General features: G+C 40.8%; 1 protein-coding gene across 2 annotated transcripts in view; it reads right to left on the bottom strand.

Annotated features, from left to right (window-relative positions):
- Positions 1–25960, bottom strand: part of LGR4 (leucine rich repeat containing G protein-coupled receptor 4) — a 105237-nt gene that overhangs the window by 45029 nt on the left and 34248 nt on the right. The window contains exon 2 of one of the 2 annotated variants that reach the window (XM_025879176.2): positions 433–504. The exons of the other annotated variant lie outside the window; for it this stretch is intronic. Coding sequence (XP_025734961.1) covers positions 433–504 — 72 coding nt within the window. The remainder of the gene's footprint in view (positions 1–432; positions 505–25960) is intronic. 2 annotated transcript variants of the gene reach the window in all.

Below are 25960 nucleotides of genomic sequence, written 5' to 3'. Positions count from 1 at the left end.
AAAAAAAGTAACATTCTTAGTTCTGGCATTAAAAAATAACTTCAGCAATTACACTACTTAAAAAAATCAAGTTTCCCCCCAAAAACCGTGATTTCCAGGGCACCTGGGTGGCTCAGTCGGTTAAGCATCTGCCTTCAGCTCAGGTCACGATCCCAGGGTCTTGGGATCAAGCCCTGCATCGGGCTCCCTGCTCAGCAGGAAGTCTGCTTCTCCCTCTCCCTCTGCTGCTTCCCACTGCTCTCTCTCTCTCTCTCAAATAATCTTTTAAAAAAAGAAAAAAAAAACCCATCATTTCCTCCGCACAAAACTCATTGAAACTAAGCTGTCCGAGTGCCCCCTAAGAAACATTAGGCTACCTCTTTTGTAAGAGCTTCCAAAGAGAATGGGGAAACAAACACACAAATAAAACACATTTCTCAAAATATTACTTACAGCTCCTCTAGAAAAGGAAAGTTCTTAAATGCATCTTCTGGTAATTGAGTAATGTTGTTCATACTGATATCCCTGGAAAACATAAAGTTAAGATTTTTGACTAGGTGATATTAGACTAAAAGAACTTAATTCAACAGAAAAATAATTAGGTGCTGGCATCTGTAAAGAAGTGAGAAAAATGAGCACAACAAGTCAGACAGAGGGATAGCCACAATTTGGCTTCCAAATGTAAAGTTAAATCTTCTTTCATAAATTATGTTCCATAATTTAGAAACAAACATAGAAATGTACCCAGATCCTGGGTACCCACTTCCCACTTTAAGTATTCTTGAAAAAAAAAGAAAAAGAAAAGAAAGAGAAGGAAAGAAAGAAAAATGCCTCAAACTACCTACAATGAGTGGGCCAGTTTGATTTCCCAGGGCTCTAGTATTCAAAGTGCTGTACCTGATAAAAATAAACAAATGAATACCCCGGGGCTTGATAAAAGATTTGCAGGCAAGGGTGGCTTAAGTCACTGTCAGGGACAATAAAACAGGTTGTAGCTGTATTCCAGTCATATTTTCTGCAAAACCTATAAAAGTCCTCCAGGTAATAGTTGTAAGGGGATTTCATTTTCAGCCTAGGAACAGATGCAGCCTAGAGACATGTGCATACATGACGGGTATGCAGTCCATTTCCAGCTTTTCCTTCGAGAAGCAGCAGGAAGGAGAGAACTCACTTGCTGATATAACTTGACAATTAACTAGTTCAAACAGTTAAAAAAATATATTTATTAACCATTTCCTTCTTCCCTGGCAACTGCCTCCTCAACTGGTTTTCTCTTTCCACACTGTGTAACACGGATCCCGTGCAAAGCAGGTTAAGGCAGCCTCAGTGGGAAAGTCCCAGCATGCACTGGGCCATTGCCTCACTCAGGGTCCTCTGCTTCTTGTCCGTGGCTGTGCCCTCAGGTCTCTCGGTTCTAAAAATCACCAAGAAAATTCACAACTGGGACCGCCTCATCACATAGGAAGGTAGAAGAGAAATCAGCTAACAACAAAACACCAAAATCAGCTAACAATAAACACTGTGATTTTTATTAATTTGGTCAAGTGAAATTTTCTTTTCAAAGAGCTGACACCTTCAGTACCAAGGTAGGTGAATCCCTTCTCCCTACCTTTGCCACTCACTAAAATTTAGAAATGGAATGGGCACTCCTCTTCATGAGCCCTTCCCAAGGCAAGTCTGGAAACCTTCCTGGCTCAGGAATACCAGTAAAAGCAGGCACAAAACCAGCAAAAGCAGTGTGGCTGCTAATGTGTAGACAATACGGACACCGTGGTTAAGACCACATGTACTATCTCCCCTTACAGATGGGAAAACTGGGGCTTCCTGAGGCACAGAACTTCACCCAAGGCCACCCAACAGATGATGTCACAGGAAATGTGACCTCCAGAGTCCATGACTTTAACTGCAACACTGAGTCTTCCCAAGGTATCGTGTGAATTCCTTCTGTCAGGTGGTTGTCAAGATACAAAGTAAACCCACGGTCCTACCAAGGTTTGTACAAGTGAGAGGGATACTGTCCCCGAGACCTTGGTACAATCATCAGTGAATCCTGGGGAGAGCACTTTTGCTTGACAGTTTAAAAAAAGGAACTATAAATAGCTTTAGAATTTGAGGAACCAAAGTTCATTATAAATTTGAGCATGAAACTGTTCTAGAGATGAATCCTATGTCCATAGAGATTCCCATGCATTCCAAAATTTTATCATTGAAAATAACTCAAAATCTATTAAAGATGATTTATAAGAAAAACAAAATTAATATACGTCTCAAGGGATTATCTTTTTTTTTCAAGGAATTATTTTTAAACACAGGCCCTGATGGTACTTTAGTCAGTGATTGATATCCTTGGGCAGGGGAAGGCAAACCTTCTGTTTTTCATAAACACTCAAGCAAGATACTGGAGAACTAGCAGCAAAATCAGGGTCTGAAGAAGCAGGCTCGACTCCTGCTACTGCCACATAGCCACTGTATAATCCTGGGCCTCAGTTTACTCATCTGTAAAATGAGAGCACTGAACTGACTGGTTGAGGGGCTTCCCGGCCTGAAATTGTATACTTCTATGATTCACTTTTTCCTGCAGTTTTCATGGAGGGGCCCCTCCTCCCTGATGAAAATATATGCGGTTCATTTTGTGGAAAGGGCATGTTTCTGAAAAATCTACCATAACACAAAATTTAAAGACTATTAGTTTGCCATTATACAACCACTGAGTCATTCCTGCTGGAAACCCATTTGCCCTTAACCAATAAAATCATTCTTAAGCATACAACAAAACGTTTAGTCACACTGAAATGCAAAATAATAATCTGAGTAAGCAGTGATTCTGTAAAATACCATACAACGTTGATGCTCTTTAGCCATTCCAATAAATGGAGAGAAGAACAACCACAGTTTATTACTTTACAAAAGGAGGTACTCCATACAGTTTTCCCTGAATTCAGGCGAATATCACAGTAACAGAAAAACTGATTACTTGCCTCACCATAAAAAGACACATAATTAGAAATTATACCACACTATTCTCTGCATTCCAATTTTTTAAAACCCATACACCTATATAATTCTCTCATTTTTTCCCCTCAGAGTAACAAGACATGACAAGTAGTTCTGCTGTGAGCTATAAATGCAATTAGTAGGACTCCATATTTACAAACTAACATGTTTTAAACACGTGGTGAGGTTTTGTTTCAAAGCTTCAGATTCTGGAACAACACTTGTTTCCAAAATGTTCTGAACTTCACATACCTAGAGAGGTTCTATCTTTATAGGTATTTTCCCTCCCATTTTCTGAGTTTTAGTTAAACAAAACATCTGAGAATAGGAAGGAAAAAAAAAAAAAAAAAGAAGGGGGAACCTACAAGATGTTATCTCCAGAGAAGCTCTGGAAACATGTGGTTACAGATTATAAGGTGGGTGGGTACTCATTTAAAATAATGAGGGCTAATGGTGATAAACAACCTACAGACAAGTCTTAGAGAAGATTCCAGACCTGACATCACCAACACCAACAACACAGCTTATGGTTGGAAAGGATGCTGGGGTTGATCAGTTAACCGTAACAATTTACAAATGGAAGCCCTATGCCATAATTACAAACATCTCAGGCTCACAAGCCATATGAATCATTATAATGCATAAGTTAAAAAAAATTTATATAGAAAATGTTCAGCTAAAAGGTAAACCTTGGGATCCGTGGTTTGACATTCATATGAGCAACACAATCTTAGGAGTCACCCCTAATATTAAACCCACTGACTTGCCATCCTGGGTCCCTATGAAGAAAATAAATATAACATAGGAAAAAAGAAATCGGGTGACTGGGTGGCTCAGTAGGTTAAGCGTCTGCCTTTCGGCTCAGGTCATGATCCCAGGGGCTTGGGATTGCATCCCGCTTCGGACTCCCTGCTCAGTGGGGAGCCTGCTTCTCCCTCTGCCTCTGCCTGCCACTCCCGCCGCTTGTGCTCTCTCTCTCTCCCTATCACATAAATAAATAAAATCTTAAAAAAGAAAAAACAAAACAAGGAAAAAAAAAAAAACAAGGAAATCATACAAGGTCAGAACACCACCAACTCACAAACACCCCCCGAGGGCAAGTTCAAGAGAGCTAATGGCCTTCCTTGGAATTAGCCTGGTATATAGTTGGAAGTACACAGGCTTAGCACCACAAAGACCAAGATCTACCTATGAATTTACTAGCTGTGTGATCTTGGGCAAGCTGTTCATCTTTTCTTAGCCCTATCTTCTTCATTTGGGAAAAAAAGAGGCAGGAATAACTAAACCTCGTAGACTGCTGATGATCAGAAAATGTCAAGTTACACACAAGAAGCTAAGTTAGTAATAAGGTATTAGCTTACTATCATCCATATTTTTGCCGCTCCTGGAAGCTGAGTCCAATGTGGTGAAAGCTAGCAGGCCAAGCATCACACCACCTTTGGTGGTCTTCCTCCCCAGAAAGAAACCAGTTTTACACAAGAAAAACACTCAGTGATGCAGAAGACCTAGAATCTGGAGTCATTCCAACTACAAAACTAGACTCTAAACTCCAGAACTCCAAATGTCAAAGATCTTTAAGCTAGAAGAGCCCTCTGAAGTCAAACACTTCATTTTATTTTATTTTTTTAAAGATTTTATTTATTTATTTGACAGAGAGAACGCAAGCAGGGGGAGGAGCAGAGGGAGAGGGAGAAGCAGGCTCCCCGATGAGCAGAGAGGACGTGGGGCTCGATCCCAGGACCCTGAGATCATGACCTGAGTTGAAGGCAGAAGGCAGATGCTTAACCAACTGAGCCACCCAGGCGCCCCAAATACTTCATTTTAAAAGAAAAAAGTTGAGGCCCAGGTGTTCATAGAGTCAAGTACTGGAAAGACAGGGGCAGAAGGAAGAGGAACGGGCAGAGAGAAGGGCAGGAAATTATATTCTTATAGGAAATTTTTGGAAGGACAAGGGAAGACAAGAGCCATTTTCAAAAGATTAGGAGGGCTTCACATAGTTTAGTGATAAGAAGGGAACAGAACCCAGAACTTTAATGGGGTGCTTGACTATATTTTTTCTACATATATTTGTTCCAGAACAGACTTCTTCATACTTCGTTCTCTCAAAGTACACCAACCAAAACAGAACATATGTCTGCATATTATACCAACACAATGCAACACTCCCAAATTTTTACCACAGAGATCAGAATTACAAAAAGCACATTACCTCACTAGAAAAATAAAGCTGATTGCTCAAACACCAGCAGTCACTGGTTTCAAAATTAAAATTTAAAGGGTACAATTGTTTAATTGAAACTGCAAAATCTCCCCAGTGGTTAAACTCTCATCTTTTTTCCCCTCATAAAATTCAGTACTTCTAAAGTATCTACAGAGTAAAGAGGAACATCATGTTTCAACAAGGTACCTTTTTAAAATCCCCATAAAATGCTCCCGAAGCAAGCCTAACCTGTTTGCTGATGGCCAAGCATGTACCACCATAGACTCCGCCATTGCACGCTCGCTGGGTCTGGGCCTCCTGCCATAGAATTATTTAATTTTCAATATACTGTGATTGACCCAATGTTATCTAAATTTGAATAAGCCCTCCTATTTGTACTAGATAAAACCGTACTGCTACTACCACACTGTTGATTATATCTCAAATACTACCCAGCCATTTCAAGTCACTAAATGACATACAGGTGCTAGAGAACACAGGGTTCTCTAATGTAGTCTCTAGGAAATTGTTGTGTCTTTAAATTCAACAAACATATGTTAAAAGTGAATACTATCCCAGTGACTTTTCTAAGGTCTTTTGTAATTAGCCAAAAATTTCAGGTCAATCTCCCATTCACAGATGTCTACAGTATGAACAAAAATGAAAAGCTAAAACTACATTTGAAAAATGCTTCTGGTGGAACAAATTTGAAGGAAGGGTCTCTCTTGTCCACCAGCAGTGCCGAGACACGGAACACCAGAGTTCTAATCAAAGCCCATGAAGAGTTCATTTCTTTTCTGACAAGGATTCCCTACCTTTAGGCAAGCGATCTCTTTTTCTCCCTCTTTCTTTCTAGAACAAAAGTGATCTATGTGTATATTTTTTAAAACTGAAATACAGGGGCGCCTGGGGGGCTCAGTTGGTTAAGTGTCTGCCTTCAGCTCAGGTCATGATCCCAGGGTCCTGGGATCAAGCCCCACGGGGGACTCCTTGCTCAGTGGGGAGCGTGCTTCTCTCTCTCCCTCTGCCTGCCGCTCCCCCTGCTTGTGCTCTCTCTCTCTCTCTCTCAAATAAATGAATAAAATCTTTAAAAAAACGATTAAAAAAAAAAAAACACCCTGAAATACAAAGAAAACCATCCACAATATCAATTCCTAGAAATAACCACTGTCCTATTTCATGGGTGTCATTACAGATTTTTTTTTCCATGTACAGTGTATATTTTTACAAATGTGAAATCATATAGTTCTGAACATGTTTATCTATTGGCCCCTAAGATTATTCATTTTCAAGAGGAAATAAAAACGTCTCTGAAAATATATTTGACTAAAAGTACAAATATTACCATCTAATATATCCTGATGCTCTTTGTGGCAAGCCATACAGCATGGGGTGACAAAGTCCTTGTTAGTGAAAGCCGCTATGCTAAAGGGAAAAGAAGCGAATTAGGGACTTTTCTGTAAAAGGAGATATTGTGTCACCCATTTAACACTCGTGACATATGTGCAAGGCAGCATGCTAGGATGGTGAGGCTCCTGTGTCAGAAGATGTGCCCACAGTTATTTCCTTTTTTAAGTAAAATCTATCACTCCATTCTATTTTCCACTTACTATCACTATATATTTTTGCAACATCCAATCAAGTTTAACTTTTAAAATATGCATTATTGCATTTTGAAAGCAACCAGAGCAGCCATGTCTTTGTGAAGATGCTGCTCTTTATACTGCAGAAATGAAGCCAAAACAGTTTATATGCCATTTCACTCAGATTTTGCTCCCAAGATATTTTCCTGACCTTACATGTTTTAGCACTCCTAGAGTCCAACTAGATGTCTCAACAGACACCCCTCTAATACCATGTGCAACATTTCTACTGCAGTTTTAGGCAGCAGGAGAAACTGGCTCCATATTAACTGGAGCGTTCCTTGGTGTTTCAAACACAAAGATGCAGTGCTTTCCAGAGGAAAGAATCCAAAACTTGCTTCCCTGCAGGCTTGCAGTCCTTAAGAAGGTATCTGCTACAACCCACCATAATGATACTTAAAAATAAATTTTAATTACTGCAGTGAAAAGTTATCACCTTGTAAAGTCATTATCTATTTAAAGTACTTGAATATCCTAGTATATAATCTTCCTAAGAATACAGAAAGTCTAGAGAAAATGCCAACTTCAAATCTTAAAAAATGAAAACTTTTTTTGCTATAGGAAATATAGAGAAGAATGTTTAATTCATTTTACGATCATCTACTCTAGTGGGTTAAAACCTCTACTTCAGGCCCTTTTAGAATTTTTCTATTAATGACTATATTGCCATTGCTAAGAAAATGAAAAGACATGAAACAGACTGGAAGAAAATACTTGCAAAACATGTAAGAAAAAGGAATAGTGTCTATAATATAGAAAGAACTCTCAAAACTCAATAAGAAAATAAACCTGATTTTTAAGTGGGCAAAAAGATTTGAGCAGACACTTCACTAAAGATTATACAAATGGCAGAAAGCACATAAAAAGATGTTCAACATTAGCCAGTGGGGAAATGCAAAATAAATCATAAGATACCACATCATACAACTATAAGAATGGCTAAAATGTGACCAAAAAAAAAAAAAAAAAAAGGCTGAAAATGCCAAGTCCTGACGAGGATATGGACCAGCAGGAACTCTCATACACTGCTGGTGGGAATGCAAAATGGTTCCACCACTTTGGAAAGCAGTTTGGCAGTTTCTTATAAAATTAAATATGTGCTTATGACCCTACGACTCAGCAATGCAAGGTATAAATAACTTTCAAAAACTGGAAATAACCCAAATACCCTTCAGTTGATGAAGGGATAAAGAATCTTTGGTGTATCTATACAATGGAATAATATCCAGCAACAAAAAGACTACTGATACAAGCAGTAGCACGGATGAATCTCAAATACTTTATGCTAAGTCAAAGCCTGACTCAAAAGGCTACCCACCATATTCCATTTATATGGCATACTGGAAATGACAAACTTTTAGAGACAGAAAACTGACCCCTGGTGGCCAACAGCCGGGGGGATGGAGTGGGAGAAAAGGTGGCTACACAAGGGCACAGGAGAACTTTTTCATGTGAAGGAAATGCTCTGTATCTTGATTTTGATGATGGTTATATGATTATAGGTATCCAAACTCTTAGAACTGTATATTAAGAAGTGAGAGTTTTACTGTATGTAAATTAAACCTCAACACCAGCCTTTTCTAAATAAGAGCATATATATTACCTCCTCACGTTTCTCCCACAGGAAAAATAATTAATCCTATGGCTAGAGGTTCTCTTTCCCAGCTTTACCGAACACCAAATGATGTCACACACAGCTATCCACTTACAGCAGGACATCGGGCCAAGCCTCTTCATTCTCTCTTTACTAAGCACTTACTAGGTTTGTGCCTGTGTGCTGGGCACTGGGTATATAAAGACAAGTAAGACAGTGTTTACCTGAAGAGCATTCTGAGACAGTGGAAAGGCGATAATAAACGACAAGTAAACATTGTGATATGAGTGGCACAGCAAGGGAAGATGATCAACCAAACTTGGAACTGGAGAAAGACTTCCAAAGGCCAGGCTGTTGTGCCAAGGTGTAAAGGACAGATATTACTTTAGAGAGGGCTGCTATTTCAATCTGTGCACTCACTCATTAGGTTGGCACTGTTTCTCAGCAGAGACACAATTGGCATGTTGAGCAGGATAATTCTTCATTATTCCAGACAACCTTGCCCACTATAGGGCACTTGGCATCCCTGTTCCCACCAGCACACTAATTAGTGCAACTAAAGACATTCCCCAAGCACTTCCAACCTTCCCAAACCAAGCTGGTAGCACAGAGAGGGAGATGAAATCTATTTAGCAAGTAGAACATGGCATTTTTAGAAATATATATAATAAAGAGCTAATATCAAAGTTAAGTACACATAGAAAAAGAACCAACAGGGCGCCTGGGTGGCTCAGTAGGTTAAGCATCTGCCTTCAGCTCAGGGCATGATCCCAGGGTCCTGGGTTCTAGTCCCGCAATGGGCTCCTTGCTCAGCGGGGAGCCTGCTTCTCCCTCTGCCTGCCGCTTCCCCTGATTGTGTTCCCTCTCTCTCTCTGACATATTAATAAATAAATAAATAAATAAATAAATAAATACACAAAATCTTAAAAAAAAAAAAAGAACCAGTATTGTTTCACAGCAATCGTTTAGATTTTTGCATATATATTGGTTCATGATGTAAAATGTAGTCCTCACTGGATTCATGGGGGAAAAAAAATTGAGATTTTGAACAAGATAACTTGTTTGTTTGGGTGGGGGTTGCCTCCAGGCACAGGGACTATCACCTGCGAAAGCACCTTCAAATGAGATAAAACCAGAGTGGTGAAAGAGAGAAAACTATCCAGGAACTTGAACATTACAAACTAGCATGGCTATAGGTGATGAGAGAGCTACCAAGATTAGCAGAATGTACATCCCCAAAAGCCTTGTTAATTTGACCTCTAGAAATCGGAGCTGCAGGGGCGCCTGGGTGACTCAGTAGGTTAAGCATCTGCCTTCAGCTCAGGTCATGATCCCAGGGTCCTGGGATCTGAGTCCTGCATTGGGCTCCTTGCTCAGCAGGGAGCCTGCTTCTCCTTCTGCCTACTACTCCCCCTGCTTGTGCTCTCTCTTTCTCTGACAAATAAGTAAATAAAATCTTTTAAAAAAAAATTTAAAAGAAATCAGAGCTGCCTGAGGAAGGTTAAGCATGGCAAGTTTACTGCAGAAAGATCACTCTGGCAACCATATATTACAATGGAGGAAAGGAGGGAAAGAAGAAATTCAAACCTTCTGGAAGGCAGCTTCCCTGACTGCAAAATATTGTGTACTTGCTACTTCTCAGGTCCTTTCCAAATCTATCATTATGACTCCTATTTTGGTATTCCTGATTCTGCACATTCCATGCATAATTAGTAGAAAATAAGCAACTCTTAGATTCATGTTTTTCCTATATGTGCAGACACATTTGCTTGTGTTAGCAAGTGTGTGAATGAGCACAGACTTTTAAAACATACCCTCTTCAGAATTACAAGGGTTCAGCAATTAAGAAAGACGCATGACTTCATTTCCAAAGGTAATATTTTATGCTGTAATTGTTTATGCTCTCAATGAAGCAATACAGCCTAGGAGACATTTAAGGGTGTGTTCTTCAGGGAGATGCTAACCCAACAAGTTAGTAAAGGGATAGAACAAAACACTGGTGTGAAAATACCATACCACAACGAAAGGCAGGTGTGGTTGAAATTATACATCCTTAAAGGGGTACCTTTAAAAAATAAAAGTAGTCAGCCTAATTCAATATTTTCCAATATTGAAACAAGTTCCACTTGTTTCTGGAGTTTTTTTGTTTTTGTCTTTTTAAACAGAGTCTAGTTGTCAAGTGTGGGATGTGCTCTAACGAGAAAAATATAAAATGCTGGAAATCTGGAGTAATGTTTACTAAATGGCAAAGAAAAAAATGAATGCCAAAGAGAAAAAGAACATTACTTTTCTTTCTATAGTTTGATCAAGTATCCTAGCATCTGGCATCACATGGAACAGACATGGGTTAAACTCTTAATATTCCTTGTTTTCTTGCTACTTAACGGGTGTTCTCAGGCATTCTTTGGGTGTCAACAGCTGTTCTGGTAACCCTAACAAGGACAAAACAGTGCTCATTACCAGCCAAGACACACAGACAGAATGGTATTTCAATAGTCCATTTAACATCAACAAGAAGTATTGTAAGGACTGTCAGCTGGGCAGACTGGAAACACTCAATTACTTCATCCTCGCAGACAAAATACACTATTCATAAAGAAATCAATCCAACAGCATTTATTATGGTAAATATTCTAATTAACTAAACGGTTTATGTTTTATTATGGCTACACTTATTAACACAACTGATAGGAAAACATTACTTCATGGTCCTGCCTTCAAACACGCACACCCACGAAAACTTCTGTTTAGACGCGCATTTTTTTAAACTTCAACTCACAACCAATTAATGGGTTATGAAATCATTTTAATGGGTCATAGCCAATTTTTTTTAATTTAAATAGGAAAGAATAGAATAAAAGAGAAAAAATCAGAAAACATCAAATGTAGTAACAGTATTGTTTCAGGGAATTTTGGTTCAGTGTATGTGTGTTTCTGTCTTACCGACTGCAAAGTCTCAAGTTCATATACATCATCTGTGAAATATAGTCAGAACCACGAATTCAAGGGTTTGGCTATTAAAGCCAAATATTTCTTATTCTTCCCCCCCTTGGATGGAGTCCCAACTACAGCTGCTTTCTCAGCACAAGGTTGGGTCAATGCATTTAGTAACCTTGAAAGTCTTGCTTCATCTATAAACTTCCCTTTTGGGATTGCCTTGCTGCGTCCCATAGATTTTGGACCACTGTGTTTTCATTTTCATTGGTCTCAAGGTATTTTTTTTTTAAGATTTTTATTTATTTATTCATGAGAGACAGAGAGAGAGAGGCAGAGGGAGAAGCAGGCTCCCAAGGAGCAGGGAGCCCGATGTGGGACTCGATCCCAGGACCCCGGAATCATGACCTGAGCCGAAGGCAGACGCCTAACCATCTGAGCCACCCAGGCGCCCAAGGTATTTTTTTTTTTTTTTAATTTCTTCTTTGATCCCTTCGTTGACCCACTGGTTGTTCAACAGCATGTTGTTTAGTCTCTACACGTTTGTGTCTTTTCATTTTCTTCTTAGAATCTATTTTTAGTTTCATTCTGTTGTGGCCTAAAATGTGATCTATCCTGGAAAACATTTCACGTACACGTAAGAAGAATGTGTATTTTGTTTTTGAATGGAATGTTCTGTATATATCTATTAAGTCCATCTGTGGTAAGGTCAACGTTTCCTTATTAATTTTGTCTGGATGATCTATCCATTGATGTAAGTGCGGTGTTAAAGCCCCAGTTATTGTTATTGTACTACTGTCAATTTCTCCCTCTGTATCCATTAATATTGCTTTATGTATATATTGCGTCCATATTAACAAGTGTTATATATTCTTGTTGAATTAACCCTTTTCTCATTATGTAACGCCCTTTGTTGTCTCTTGCTATTGCCTTTGTTTCAAAGTCTATTTTGTCTCATAAAAGTATTAGTATCCCAGCTTTACTTTTGTTTCCAATTACATGAAATATCTTTTTCCATCCCTTCACTTTCAGTCTGTATGTGTCTTTAGACTTTGGGTGAGTCTCTGGAAGGCAGCATATACATGGGTCTTGTTTTTTATCCATTCAGCCACCTTATGTCTTTTGATTAAAGCATTTAGTCCATTTACAATAAATAAATAAACTAAAAATAAAGGGCACCTGGCTGGCTCAGTTGGAAGAGCATGAGATCTTGATCTCTTGATCTCAGAGTCATGAGTTTGAGCCATACATAGGGTATAGAGATTAAAAATAAATAAATATATAAATACATAAACAAACTTTTTGTAAAAAGGCATTTAGTCCACTTTTTTTTAAAGAGAGAGAAACAGAGAGAGAGAGAGAGTATACACATGAGTGAGGAAAGGGCAGAGAAAGAATCTTAGGCATGTTCCACACTCAGCGTGGAGCCTGATGCAGGGCTTGATCTCACGACCCTGACATCATGACCTCAGCCAAAATTGAGAGTTGGATATCAAATGACTGAGCCACCCAGGCATCACTAGTCCACTTACATTTAAAGTAATTATTGACAGGGATGCGTACACATTTTTGTTTTCGACAGCATATTTTACACCTTTTTTATTTTTTATTTTTATTTTTTTTTTAAGATTTTATTTATTTATTTGAGAGAGAGAGAATGAGAGATTGAGAGCACGAGAGGGAAGAGGGTCAGAGGGAGAGGCAGACTCCCTGCCGAGCAGGGAGGCTGATGCGGGACTCGATCCCGGGACTCCAGGATCATGACCTGAGCCGAAGGCAGTCGCTCAACCCACTGAGCCACCCAGGCGCCCACACCTTTTTTATTTTGTGTCTCCCTTAAAAATTTATTGTGATTATAGTTGATTTTACTATTTTTGTCATTCAAACTTCATACTAACTTTATAAGTGGCTGATCCACTACCTTTGCTATATATTTGCTTTACTAATGAGATTATTTTCTTTCATACATTTTCTTATTTCTATATATGGCCTTTTCTTTTCCACTTAAAGAAATCTCTTTTGATATTTCTTGTAAAGCTGGATTAGTAGTGATGAACTCCTTTAGCTTTTGCTTGTCTGGGAAACTCTTTCTCTCTCCTTCTATTCTGAATGATAGCCTTGCTGGGTAGAGTATTCTTGGCTGTAAGTTATTTCCTTTCAGCACTTTGAATATATCATGCCACTCCCTCTTGGACTGCAGTTTCTGCTGAAAAACTGGCTGATAGTTTATAGGGTTAGGTTCCCTTATACATAACTGCTTTCTCTTGATGCCTTTAAGACTCTTTAGTTTTTTCACATTTTAATTATAATGTATTCTGGTGTGTATCTCTTTGAGTTCATCTTGTTTGGGACTCTCTGCACTTCCTGGACCCGAATGTCTGTTTCCTTCCCCCCAATTAAGGAAGTTTCCAGAGCTACTACTTCTCCAAATAAGTTTTCTGCCCCTTTCTCTCTCTTTCTTCTCCTTCTGGGTGTCTATGATATGAATGTTAGTATGCTTCATGTTGTCCCAGAAGTCTCTTAAACTATCCTCATTTTTTAAAATTCTTTTTTCTTTTTGAAGTATAGTTTGGGTGATTTCTACTACCCTGTCTTCCAGATCATTAATCCCAGCTTCTGTATAACCTAACCAGCTGTTTATTCCCTCTAGGGTATTTTTCGCCTCTTATATTGTATTCTTCAGCTCTCATTTGCACATTCTTATATTGTCCAGCTCTTTCATGAAGTTCTGTGTCCATCCATTCTTCTCTCTATGGGGGTTCCTAGAAGTACATGATAAATCACTGTACATCCAATAATCATCTTAAGCAAGAAAAGCTCCAATTTCTAAGACATTGAGGCACTGACCTCATTATAGGGAGACAAGAAGAAAATTCTAAATGATAAGGTCTAGGCCTAAACTCAGAGACAGGCTGAGATTTCACCAACATTTTAATGCAGGCTTTGTGGACCAATTGCTTGCCTTCAGGTTATGAGGCGTGTGGTACCCCTCCCAAACACACATACCACACATTCTCCCTTCTCCCCTCTGATAGGCATTTTTAAAAAGGCTTATAAAACATATTCTATCCTTAAAGGAATGACTCATAATTGTAACTAAGATGACTCAATCATTTCTGTTGATTATAAGACAACAGACATTGATAATGATGGTTTATAAAAAGTCACTCAAGATATTCCCTTGGTAATGACTTGAAGATATGCAATCAAATCTGATATGGTCCTGAATCTTTGAGCAAAAATTCTCCACTCCAATTTGGTTTTGTAATACTCCTGGACAGCTCCATTTGTAGCAAGTCTTCAAGTTCTAAGAAGTCCTGGAAACAATACTAATTCCTTTTAATTTTAATTTCTGCAATCAACATGGATCATATGGTCCTTTATTTCTTACCTTGGACAGAAAACAATGGGCTACCCTGAAATTTGGTTATTAAAAAAAGAGCGACACAGATGCACTCTAGGAACTCCAAAGTATGTTCCGAGTTATTGCTTTAGGTTATCTAAGAAAATCTCTCAGTTCTGGAGTTGACAATGTTTGTTGGAGTTTTGTTATTAAATGGTAAGCAGAAAAGAAATAATATCTTAGAAAATAAACTCCTGAGATGCCTGGGTGGCTCAGTCATTAAGTGTCTGCCCTCGGCTCAGGTCATGGTCCCAGGGTCCTGGGATCAAGCCCCATGTTGTGTCGGGCTCCATGCTCAGAGGGGAGCCTACTTCTCCCTCTCGCTCTGATGCTCCCCCTGCTCATAATCTCTCGTGCTTGCTCTCTCTGTCAAATAAATAAAATCTTTCAAAAAAAAAAAAAGAAAAGAAACTTCTAAAAGAAAGAGAATACTTAATACCTTAACACCCAGTGAAACCAGATACACACTCCTAACTCACACACACACACACACACTCCAAAAAGAGCTTAGCCTATAATTAAAGATTGTATGATTGGAAGGTCAATTCAGAAACCAATAAACAGGATGCCACTAAACCCCAGTCTGCCTGAGACAACCCCAGTTTACACCTATTGTCTCGGCATAATTATTAATGGTGCTCCTTTTCCCTCTCAGAGGTACAGTCATTGGAATGATAAATGACAGCAGTAGGTTTGACTGAATGATGTTGAATGAGTTGTGAGGGGAAGAAGTGGAAATCTTGGTTTGGATTGCCTTGGGGAAGGTCTGAATAAAAGGCTAATTCCATCTGTATAATACTATATGGATAATAATAATATGATCTGTAGAGTTGGTAAATATCGCTTTGATCAATTTCCCATTCCTCCAGCTGGGCCATAAACTCCATTAGGGTGGGGTGTGTGTTTTGCTCACTACTGTGTCCCAAGCCTGTGGCATACTGTGTGGCCACACTTGAGTGAATGGCATGCCAGACACTGTTAAATGCTTTAATGGTCATGGTAGCAAATACATACTTAGCATTTCCAAAGAAATAAATTTAAAAAAAGGTTTAATTTTCCAGTTATCTAAAGGAAGTCAACGGCCTGGTTGTGGGAGGAAAGAAAAAATAGGGCACAGGAACTATCCTCTTTTTTACAAATTTTTATAATTGACCTGATTATGGAACAGTGAGGAACACAATATTTCTTATGGATAGCAAAGAGTGTTAATGACAGATTTCCTCCCAAAGTCTATTGCTATAACCAAATAAAAACTCTACACACAAACACATTTTGGGAAAAGCAAGAAAGAGAGCAAAGTGTTCATTTAAATACAAGTTCCTGGACTTAAAAATAGCTTGGGAGGAATGATGTAAATTTGGACTTCAGTAAAACTAATTTTTCTTCCTCAAAATTTTAAAATACAGGCTTTGTCCTAAAAATAGCATCTCATAGAACCACTAAACTAGAAAGCATAGTTGTTAAATGCTTCCCCCAGAAGCCAAACCAAATGCCTTGGGTTTGAATACAGCTCTGCTCACTCATCAGCTATGTAACCCTGGACAAGTCCCTTAGTCTCTATGTGCCTCGGTTTCCTCATTCAAAATGGGGATAAGACTTCTGACTGCAGAACATCACTGTGAGGGTTAGATGATGTGACTTCCAGCTGGTACGCAGCCCAGCACCTAGCCCACAGCCAAAACTCAATCAAACTCTACAATTATTATTTTACTGTTATCATCAGCTGATCATCATCTAATCTCACCATTTCATTTTAATAATGAGACAACTGGGGCCCACGGAAGTTAAATAATTAATTAATTAATTAAAAAACCAAGGTCAGAATCAAAAAGATAAATCCCAAGGGCGTCTGGGTGGCTCAGTCAGTTGAGCATCCGGCTATTGATATCAGCTCAGGTCATGATCTCAGGATTCTAGGATCGAGCCCACATTGGGCTCCACACTCAGCGGGGGCAGGGGGGGTCTGATTGGGATTCTCTCTTTCCCTCCCCCTCCGCCCATCACCCTGCTCACGAGCTCACACTCTCTTCTCTCTCTCTAAAATAAATAAGTAAAGGGCGCCTGGGTGGCTCAGTGGGTTAAGCGTCTGCCGTCAGCTCAGGTCATGAGCCCAGGGTCCTGGGATCTGAGTCCTGCATTGGGCTCCTTGCTCAGCAGGGAGCCTACTTCTCCCTCTCCCACTCCCCGTTTGTGTTCCCCCTCTCACTCTCTCTCTCTCTGTCAAATAAATCAATAAAAAATAAATAAAAATAAAATAAATAAGTAAATCTTAAAAAAAAAAAAAAAAGGATAAATCCAAGTCCAGGGATCTTTCTACTATCCTCAAATGGAGCATGTGGTAATAATGTTTTTTGCAATATGCTTTGGAACTTGGGAAAACAACTTCCCCAGGAGCAATGTATTAAGTGGTGCTTAGATTCTGAGGTTAATGGGTAAGCCGTTGGCAGAGCCCCTCACTATAGTTCAACTAATGAACAAATGTTACAACCAAAACATGGAAACAGATAAACCAACACTACCTGTACTCAACCAAGTAAATGGTTGAAAAGTCTCTTCATACCTACTAAGAATACTGGTCCTTGAAGTTTAAAATGAGGCAAAATTGCTAACGTGCAATTCTGGACACCTTTATAAGAGGTGATACACTGACGGTGATATGTCAGTTGTACTTAAAGAATTTATACCTTTGGCTGTTGTTGTTCAACAAATCTTTACTGGCAGGATGAGTAAACTGTTCCCTCTGATCTTAAAAAAAAGGTAAAGAGAAGGGTGTCCAAAGCTAAAGGAACAGCCTGCATGCAGGTGGATTCTAGAGGACGGAACCAGTCAGGAAACTGCAAGCAGGCTGGCCTGGCTGGAACGTGGAGTTCAGGTGAGGTGCAAAGCTAGAATAACTGCAGAGGCTCAGATTACTGAGGACACGGGTTGTCCATGTAACAAAGTGTTTGAGGACAGAAACAAGAGGCTCTGGAAGATTTTTAAAAGGAACACGAAGAAGGCTGATTTGCAAAAAAAAAAAAAAAAAAATTCTGGTGGGTGGGCACAATTTTTACATTCTCTATGCCTCTACAACTACGTTCGTTGACATTGCATGAGGGTGAGGCGCCTGGGTGGTTCAGTCGGTTAAGTGTCTGCTTTCAGCTCAGGTCATGATCCTGGAGTCCCTCGATTGAGTCCCGCATCGGGGTCCCTGCTCAGCGAGCAGCCTGCTTCTCCCTCTGACCCTCCCCCCTCTCATGTACTCTCTCTCTCTCAAATAAATAAATCTTAAAAAAAAAAAAAAAAGGAATTGCATGAGGGCACTCTGCTACTGGCCTCCAACACTGACGGTAGAAGCAGCAGCCCCATGCAACTGCCAGGGACACTGTAAGAATGTGGTGGGGTTATGATTTGTGAAGATACACAGTATTCCCTTTACCAGAGCCCTGGGGGAAAGTTCTCTCTGACCTCAGTTCCAAGAACAGCTGTGTTTCTCCTGCACAACGTGTCCTTTTTCGTCTTATGGACAAGATGGAATCTCTCCCCCTTCCTGTGGGGTACTAAGATTCTCCAAGCTCAAACTGTAACCCACCCCCTTCCACAAATGTATACCTTCGGTGCGTAGCTTCAGTAATTCCTGTCTGTGAGTGATCTTTTCTTGTTCTAATTTAAGTCTGGGATGGTGCTAACCTGCTCATCCACTTATTCTGTATTTTATGTTACACGTTTTTGTAAGCTATCCTAAATTCTTTTTGGGATAAGGTGGATTATGCCAGCATTTTGTGAGCACTCCCTGGGTGCCTGGCATACGCCAACAAATGTACAAACACATCTGGTGGTGGTCTGAAAGGGTGACTGTAGAGGCAGGAAGGTTGAGGTGGAGAGCAACCGTGAAGGATAAGGAGATCTAGAACCAAAACCAGCAGCACAAGGGACACAGAGGAAAAGAAAGAAGAGCCCTCTCCGAGCTTCATGATTAGAGGCTGAGAAAAAAGGGTGAACCTTACAGAGGACACTGTGGTGGTTTGTCCAGAGCTTGGACAGTGATTCCTGCCGCGAGCTGGGGACATAACAGGAGGGATATGTGCACTGGGTCTGTTCGGTTGTGTGGCATTATCAGCAAGTGGTTGTAAATTCAAGCCCAGGACTGAGGACATGTCAGGGAGGGGGTAAAGGTGTAGGAGTTGGCAACATGGAGAATTAAAACTGCAGCAGCAAATGGCATCGCCCAGAGAGGATGTGCACAACAAGAAAGAAAGTGCCTGAGAAAAAAATTTTAGACACAAACTCAATTTGAGAGACAAAGAGGAAGGGAATGATCAGGAAGGTGAGGGAAGAATCTGAAGGAAAAGCTTCAAGGAGATGAAGTACTACGCTGTCAAATGCTGCCAAGTAATCAGTAACTATATTAGCCACGGGATTGGGTAATTAGATCATTTGTCAATAGGTTTATCACAGCATGAATCTCATGAATATTAACCATAACTAGAATTTTTTTTTCCTTTTTATTTTGGCTCTGGGAAGAGAACAAAGCAAGGGAGAGAATTTCCTGAGGTAACTGGGCAAGATTTAAAAGAGAAAAGGAAAAGTAACACAAGGTTTAAAGAGGATGTGTGTAAACATGTGAGGAAGAGCCTGCCGGAGGTGAACTGCCTGGGCTCGGATCCTGACAGGGAAAGGGGGACCTACACTCTGTCTCTTCCTCCTGCAGGGGCCGGAAAGGGCAGGCACAGGAGGGTGGGTTCCACCTTCAGTCAGCAGCTGAGGCTACCATCTGAGCACACCTCCTGAGGCGGCCCTGGTGTCCACAGAGCCCCCAGATGTCTGTGACTGAGTACCTGGCATCGACTCCATTCTCTATGTCCAAGGGCATGTATTCTCGGCTCACTCTCACTTTGAATGTATTCCTTCCACCCCTCCATCACAACTCTCTATTTTGTTCCTAATGTGTTTTCTCCGCTCTCGCTCAGCTATGGTAATTAATTCAAATACACCATCACTTAAGTGCCAATCAAAGCGCCATCGAGATCTAAAAGAACAATAGTGTGCTTATATGCACAGTCTATTAATTTAAATTACCAGTTGAGTCACTACATGCCAACAATTAAGCAATGACACACACACAGATTATACTCCACATGAATATAGCTAAACCAGACCTCTCAGAGAACGTGTTGTCCTGGATAGCCGAGTTTTCCAGATAGCTGAGGGTTCACCCTCTGGGGAACGGAGGGGCATGCATTCAAATAACTTGGTAACAGCTATTTTTCTAAAATGCTCTTTGCACTTCTCTGCTTTCTAAAGCCGCACATATAATATATAATTTAACTGTTTCCTGGGACCCCAGGAGGAGCTTCCAATGTTGTGACAAACACCAGAACAATAGCTCCATCCTTTCTCCCCACCCTTTCTCTCCATGGATGGACCACTGTAGTAGCCTCCAAGCTGGCCTCCTTGCTTCCATGCTTATCCCTTTCCAATGCAACCTGCACTTAGCACCCAAAGCAATCTTTTCAAAATAAGGTCCACTCCATTCCACTCTTCTCCTTAGGATTCCGTTTGCTTCACACATGTGGACTGTTAAACATGTCCATGTCCTATTGCCTATTAGCCCCAGGTCTTGGGCAAACGCTCAGTCATGGTAGTTCAGGACCAAAATGCTGTTCTATACAGCAAAGCACTGTTACTCTCTCACGGACAAACAAAAAGGCATTCCATATATCAGGAGCACAGATCCCACTTTAGACAGGCTGTCTTTATAGTTCCCTAAATGCCCCTTTCCACAGAGCCTTTTCCAGCTAAACACCATCTCTCTCCGCAATCCCCATCTTTGACCTTGCTTTCCAAATGCTCAGAAACAAAACAAGTACAGTTGACCCTTAAACAACACAAGGGTTAGGGGCACTGACCACCCCAACTACTCCCCACACAGTCAAAACTCCAAGTACAACTTTTGACTCCTCACTTAACGGCTAATAGCTTACTGTTGACCAGAAGCTTTACCAATAACATAGACAAGTAACACATAGTTTGTATGTTATATGTATTATATACTGTTTTCTTACAATAAAGTAGGCTAGAGAAAAGAAAATGTTGGGCGCCTGGGTGGCTCAGTCGGTTGGGCGACGGCCTTCAGCTCAGGTCATGATCCTGGAGTCCCGGGATCAAGTCCCGCATCGGGCTCCCTGCTCAGCAGGGAGTCTGCTTCTCCCTCGGACCCTCCCCCCGCTCAAGCTCTCTCTATCTCATTCTCTCTCTCAAATAAATAAATAAAATCTTTAAAAAAAGAAAAGAAAATGTTATTGGGGGGGGTTGAGGGGCAGAGGGAGAGGGAGAGAGGGATAATCTTAAGCATGGAGCCCAACTTGGGGCTCCATCTCACAACCCTGAGATCTTGACCTGAGCCAAAATCAAGAGTCAGCCGGACACTTAGCCACCTGAGCCAGCCAGGCGTCCTGGAAAGAAAACATTATTAAGAAAATCATAAGAGCATCAAAAACTAATGATGTAATATATGGTGATTAACATAACAATAAAAAATTAAAAAAAAAAAAAGAAAAGAAAATCATAAGGAAGAGAAAAGACATTTTCATGAAAATACAACCAGTGTTGTTCAAGGATCAACTATTTAAAAAGTTACAAGTTTTCTGAGACGCCTGAGTGGCTCAGTCTGCCTTCGGCTCAGGTCATGATCCCAGGATCCTGGGATCGAGCCCCACATCGGGGTCCTTGCTCAGCAGGAAGCCTGCTTCTCCCTCTTCCACTCCCCCTGCTTGTGTTCCCTCTCTCGCTGTGTCTCTCTCTGTCAAATAAATAAATAAAATCTTTAAAAAAAAAAAAAAAAAGCTACACGTTTTCTGGAAGACACCTGCAGTTGAATGCAACTGCCCAGAAGGTGGGAAAGCAACAGGAGAGGTAGTGTGGGGAAATGGCCACCCTGTTCTCAACAGAAGTATCCATCCCAGACAAGGCCCAACAGCAAATACAAGGCAGCCATTTCTTCTACTTGAATGATATAAACAGAGGAAAATGAAGAAAAAGAGAAATCATGGAAGAGTAGCTGACATAAACCAAAGGAGTTTTAGACATACACAGAGCTTACACACAGCAGCAAGTATCTCCAATATCCAAGACTATCCCACAGCATGGCACTGACAAGTCAATTCCCTTTCTCAAGAACCTGTAGGGGCTCTCCCCATTGCTCATGGTGCCAAATTTAAGCTCCCCTTCCCCCTCGAAGTTGAGATACTCTCTCACCACCTTAACTCTCTTTTTCTTCCCAGGCTTCTCCGACACTCTCCTGCTCCCATCCCCTCCCTGCCACCACAGCCCACCTTCTCCCACTTTTGTTCACACTAGACCAGTGCTACTCAAAACACGGAGCCAGTCCATAAACTGTTAACATGCCATCATGAGACCAGCAGAGATATTGAAAGTTCACATCCTAGCAAATAGGTAAAATCATTGTATGCCAAAAATCGAATAATAAAAACTTTGGGTTGGTATTTTTCCATTGTATTTTTTTTTCTTTTTCCATTTTATTTTTCCAAAAGTTCATCTTTGTGGGCGCCTGGGTGGCCCAGTTGGTTAAGCAACGCCTTCAGCTCAGGTCATGATCCCAGAGTCCTGGGATCGAGCCCCTGCATCGGGCTCCCTGCTCCGCGGGAAGCCTGCTTCTCCCTCTGCCTGCCACTCCCCCTGCTTGTGCTCTCTCTCACTCTCTCTCTCTGTCAAATAAATAAAATCTTTAAAAAAAGTAAATTAAAAAAATAAAAGTTCATCTTTATTATGTTTTACAAAAGTATCAAACCACACTGGATCTGAAATTAAACAAAACTGGCCCATCACCACAGATATTTTAAGGAACACTGCCCTAGACCCCTCACATGGGACACCCCGCTACTGTCCCCCCCTCAACCAAATCTAATTTTCTTCAAGGTCGCTACAAAATATCCTTCCTGAACAATCACACTCAATGTGGACCTTCTTCCCAAAATGTATACCCATCATTACTTCGGCTGCTGAGATTTTTTTTTTTTTAAGGAACTGAACAGATTATTTGTCCTATTCCTGTGCAAATTCCTTATGTTGAAAAGCCCTGTTTTATTTGCTTAATGCTTCTCTTCACCCACTGCACAACACAGAGACAGCACAGTGCAGTGGTTCAACTTCTGGACTAAAACCAGACTTCAAAATGAAGTCTAATTTCCCAGGGCTCTGGCCAAACTCTGGCCATCAGGCCTGAGGCAAGTCCCCTGACTCTTCTGAGCTTCCAGTTTCTCTTCTGGGACACGAAGCTGGCGTGGTATGCAAAGTCTTCCCAATTCTAAAATTAAATGATGTTTATCTGTTAGAAAGGTTCTCAGGCTCCTCATGGGCAAATGGGAGGACATCTGCTCTGCCACAGGTCTGGGGAGATAGGAAGGCGTTTTTCAAACTATAGAGCCCTCTGTGAACTTGAGGTATTATCACTCCTACTGTGCACATAGTAGGTGCCCATGCAGAAGGCTTGGCACACAGAGAATTCAAGTAGTCTACCTCAAAAACTGAAGGCTGGGAAGGAGAGGAACCTCAAAATGCTGACTAGGGGAGCCACTAACTAAAAATAAAGGCGATCTGGTCTGGAGAAGATGAGCTTGAAGGAAGGAACTGAAGCTCTCCTGTGGATCAGAGAAGACGCATCCTTTGCTGTCGGTGAGAGAACTAGGCACGATGAACAGATGCTACAGATGGGAAAGGAAGACGGAAGGAAATGAACAATTCCTAAGAGTCTAATACATGCTCAGTGTTTACATCTGTGTGCCCTTTCAATAGTTAGAACTCTGGCCTCCATATCCAAAGAACAGTAATATTTACAGTAGAAGCCTAAGGTCTTTCTGCTACACTGAATGAGGAGGCAGAATATGTCACAAAATATAACAGAAAAGAACACCTTCAGTGCCTTTCCCCTCCTCCCCCCCCCCCCCGTTTCCCCCTCAACCTCCCTTCAGTGCCTTTCCCCTCCCACCCCTCCGCCTGGGTGGCTCAGTTGGTTAAGCGCCTGCCTTCGGCTCTTCCCACTGTTGTGCAACCATCACCTCCATCTATCCACAAAACTTTTTTTCATCTTTAAAAAACTGAAACTCCATACCCATTAAACAATAATTCTCCATTCCCCACTACTCACCAACCCCCCCACCCCCTTCCCAGCCCCTGACAACCACCATTCTACTCTGTCTCTATAAATTTCAGTCAATGCCTTGGAGCTGTTCAGTTAGGAGAGGCCACTACCTCCGTCATCAGAGATAGATACTTAGGCAGTGGCTAGAAGGCCTCTGACAAGGACACAAGACAAGAGTCCTATAATGGACGGGACTTAATAATTCTGGTACCATATATCAATAGAGCACCAAATCCCCAGCCCCAAACCCCACACAACTGGGGAAACCAATGCAGGACTGACAATTCTTTGACATGTGAGAACATTTACAATACATCCATCAGCTTATTTTAAAAGGGGGCAGGAGGGATTTAATACCAAAATAAGCCAAAAGGGCATAATCTTAGAATAAAAGATGGCCCTTTAGGGGACTAAAAGTAGACTTATTTAAAAATCATGACATTACCTCTAGTTTTCATATTTCACCACCATGCAGTCCATCACACAAGCAGGTGGGAACCAACACCCTTACATCAGATGGCTTTTCTGACTAAAAATTTAACTCAGAGATCATGATGCTCCAACTGGATACAAACTCTTTTAGTTTCTCATAAATGATCGAATTCTGTAACAGCATTATCCTTTCTAGATAACATTTATTTGACCAAGTGCCACTTCTGCTAACCAACACTACTTTCCAAAAACCAAAACAGCTGGCTTTTAGTGCCAGTCACTGTAGCAAATGATTCACATGCCTTATCCTCTCAACAACCAGAAGAGATAGACACCATTGCTATTCTCATTTTACAGAACTGTAAAATGGAACTGCTTCAAAATGACCTCGCAGAGGTGGCAAGCCAGAATTCAAACACCCAGGCAGCCTGTCTCCATACTCACTGCACCATAATGCTTTAAAAAACAAAACCAAAGAACTGTGAGGCACTAACAAATTATTTTAAGAAATGTTCTAAAACCATCTACATACCCAGGAAATTTATCCTATAAGAATGGGAGTTTCAGGGAGCCTGGGTGGCTCAGTTGGTTAAGCGACTGCCTTCGGCTCAGGTCATGATCCTGGAGTCCCGGGATCCAGTCCCACATCGGGCTCCCTGCTCAGCAGGGAGTCTGCTTCTCCCTCTGACCCTCTTCCCTCTCATGCTCTCTCATTCTCTCTCTCTCAAATAAATAAATAATCTTAAAAAAAAAAAAAAGAATGGGAGTTTCACCATAAGAGACTCTTAATCGCAGGAAACAAAATGAGGGTTGCTAGAGGGGAGAGGGGTGGGGGGATGGGGTTACTGGGTGATGGGCATTAAGGGAGGCACGTGATGTAATGAGCACTGGGTATTATATACAACTGATGAATCACTGACCTCTACCTCTGAAACTAATACATTATATATTAATTAATTGAATTTAAATTTAAAAAGGTATAAAAAAGCTAAAAAAAAAAAGAATGGGAGTTTCATTTGGTTTGGTGGAAAGTGAAGCCATTTAACTAAAACATGTATTGCATAGTTTTTCCTCCATAATTTTTCATCATGTATGTAGGAGGAAAAAAAAGAAAATTGTTTTCTTTTCTTTTTTTTTAAGATTTTTATTTATTTATTGAGAGAGAGAGAGAATGGTAGAGAGAGAGCATGAGAGGGAAGAAGGTCAGAGGGAGAAGCAGACTCCCTGCTGAGCAGGGAGCCCGATGCGGGACTCGATCCGGGGACTCCAGGATCATGACCTGAGCCGAAGGCAGTTGGCTAACCAACTGAGCCATCCAGGCGCCCCAAGAAAATTGTTTTCTGAAACATCTGAAAAAGATGTTTCCTAAGAGCCCTACAATTTTGTAATTATAGTTTACAACAAGGTAGTGAGAATCACTACTAGGCCACTTACCCTTGTCACAGGTATTAACTTAATATCATTTCTTCCCAGTGTTATCTTGCAACTATCACACACTTGCAAGTAAGTATCATAAACATCCAGGCCTAAATCTGATGTGTTTGCAAATCCTACATCTGTATGATGGGCCTCTTGCTTGGCTGTACCTTAGCCAGCCAGTCTCTGCACTGTAACCAGAAGGGCTAATGGGGGGGGGGGGGGG

This window comes from Callorhinus ursinus, unplaced genomic scaffold, assembly GCF_003265705.2.
Source record: "Callorhinus ursinus isolate GAN/ISIS: 27379988/994484 unplaced genomic scaffold, GSC_fseal_2.0 scaffold21, whole genome shotgun sequence".
NCBI lineage: Eukaryota > Metazoa > Chordata > Mammalia > Carnivora > Otariidae > Callorhinus > Callorhinus ursinus.
The sequence above is the reverse complement of the archived record's forward strand: the minus strand, read 5'-3'. Positions and strand labels throughout refer to the sequence as shown.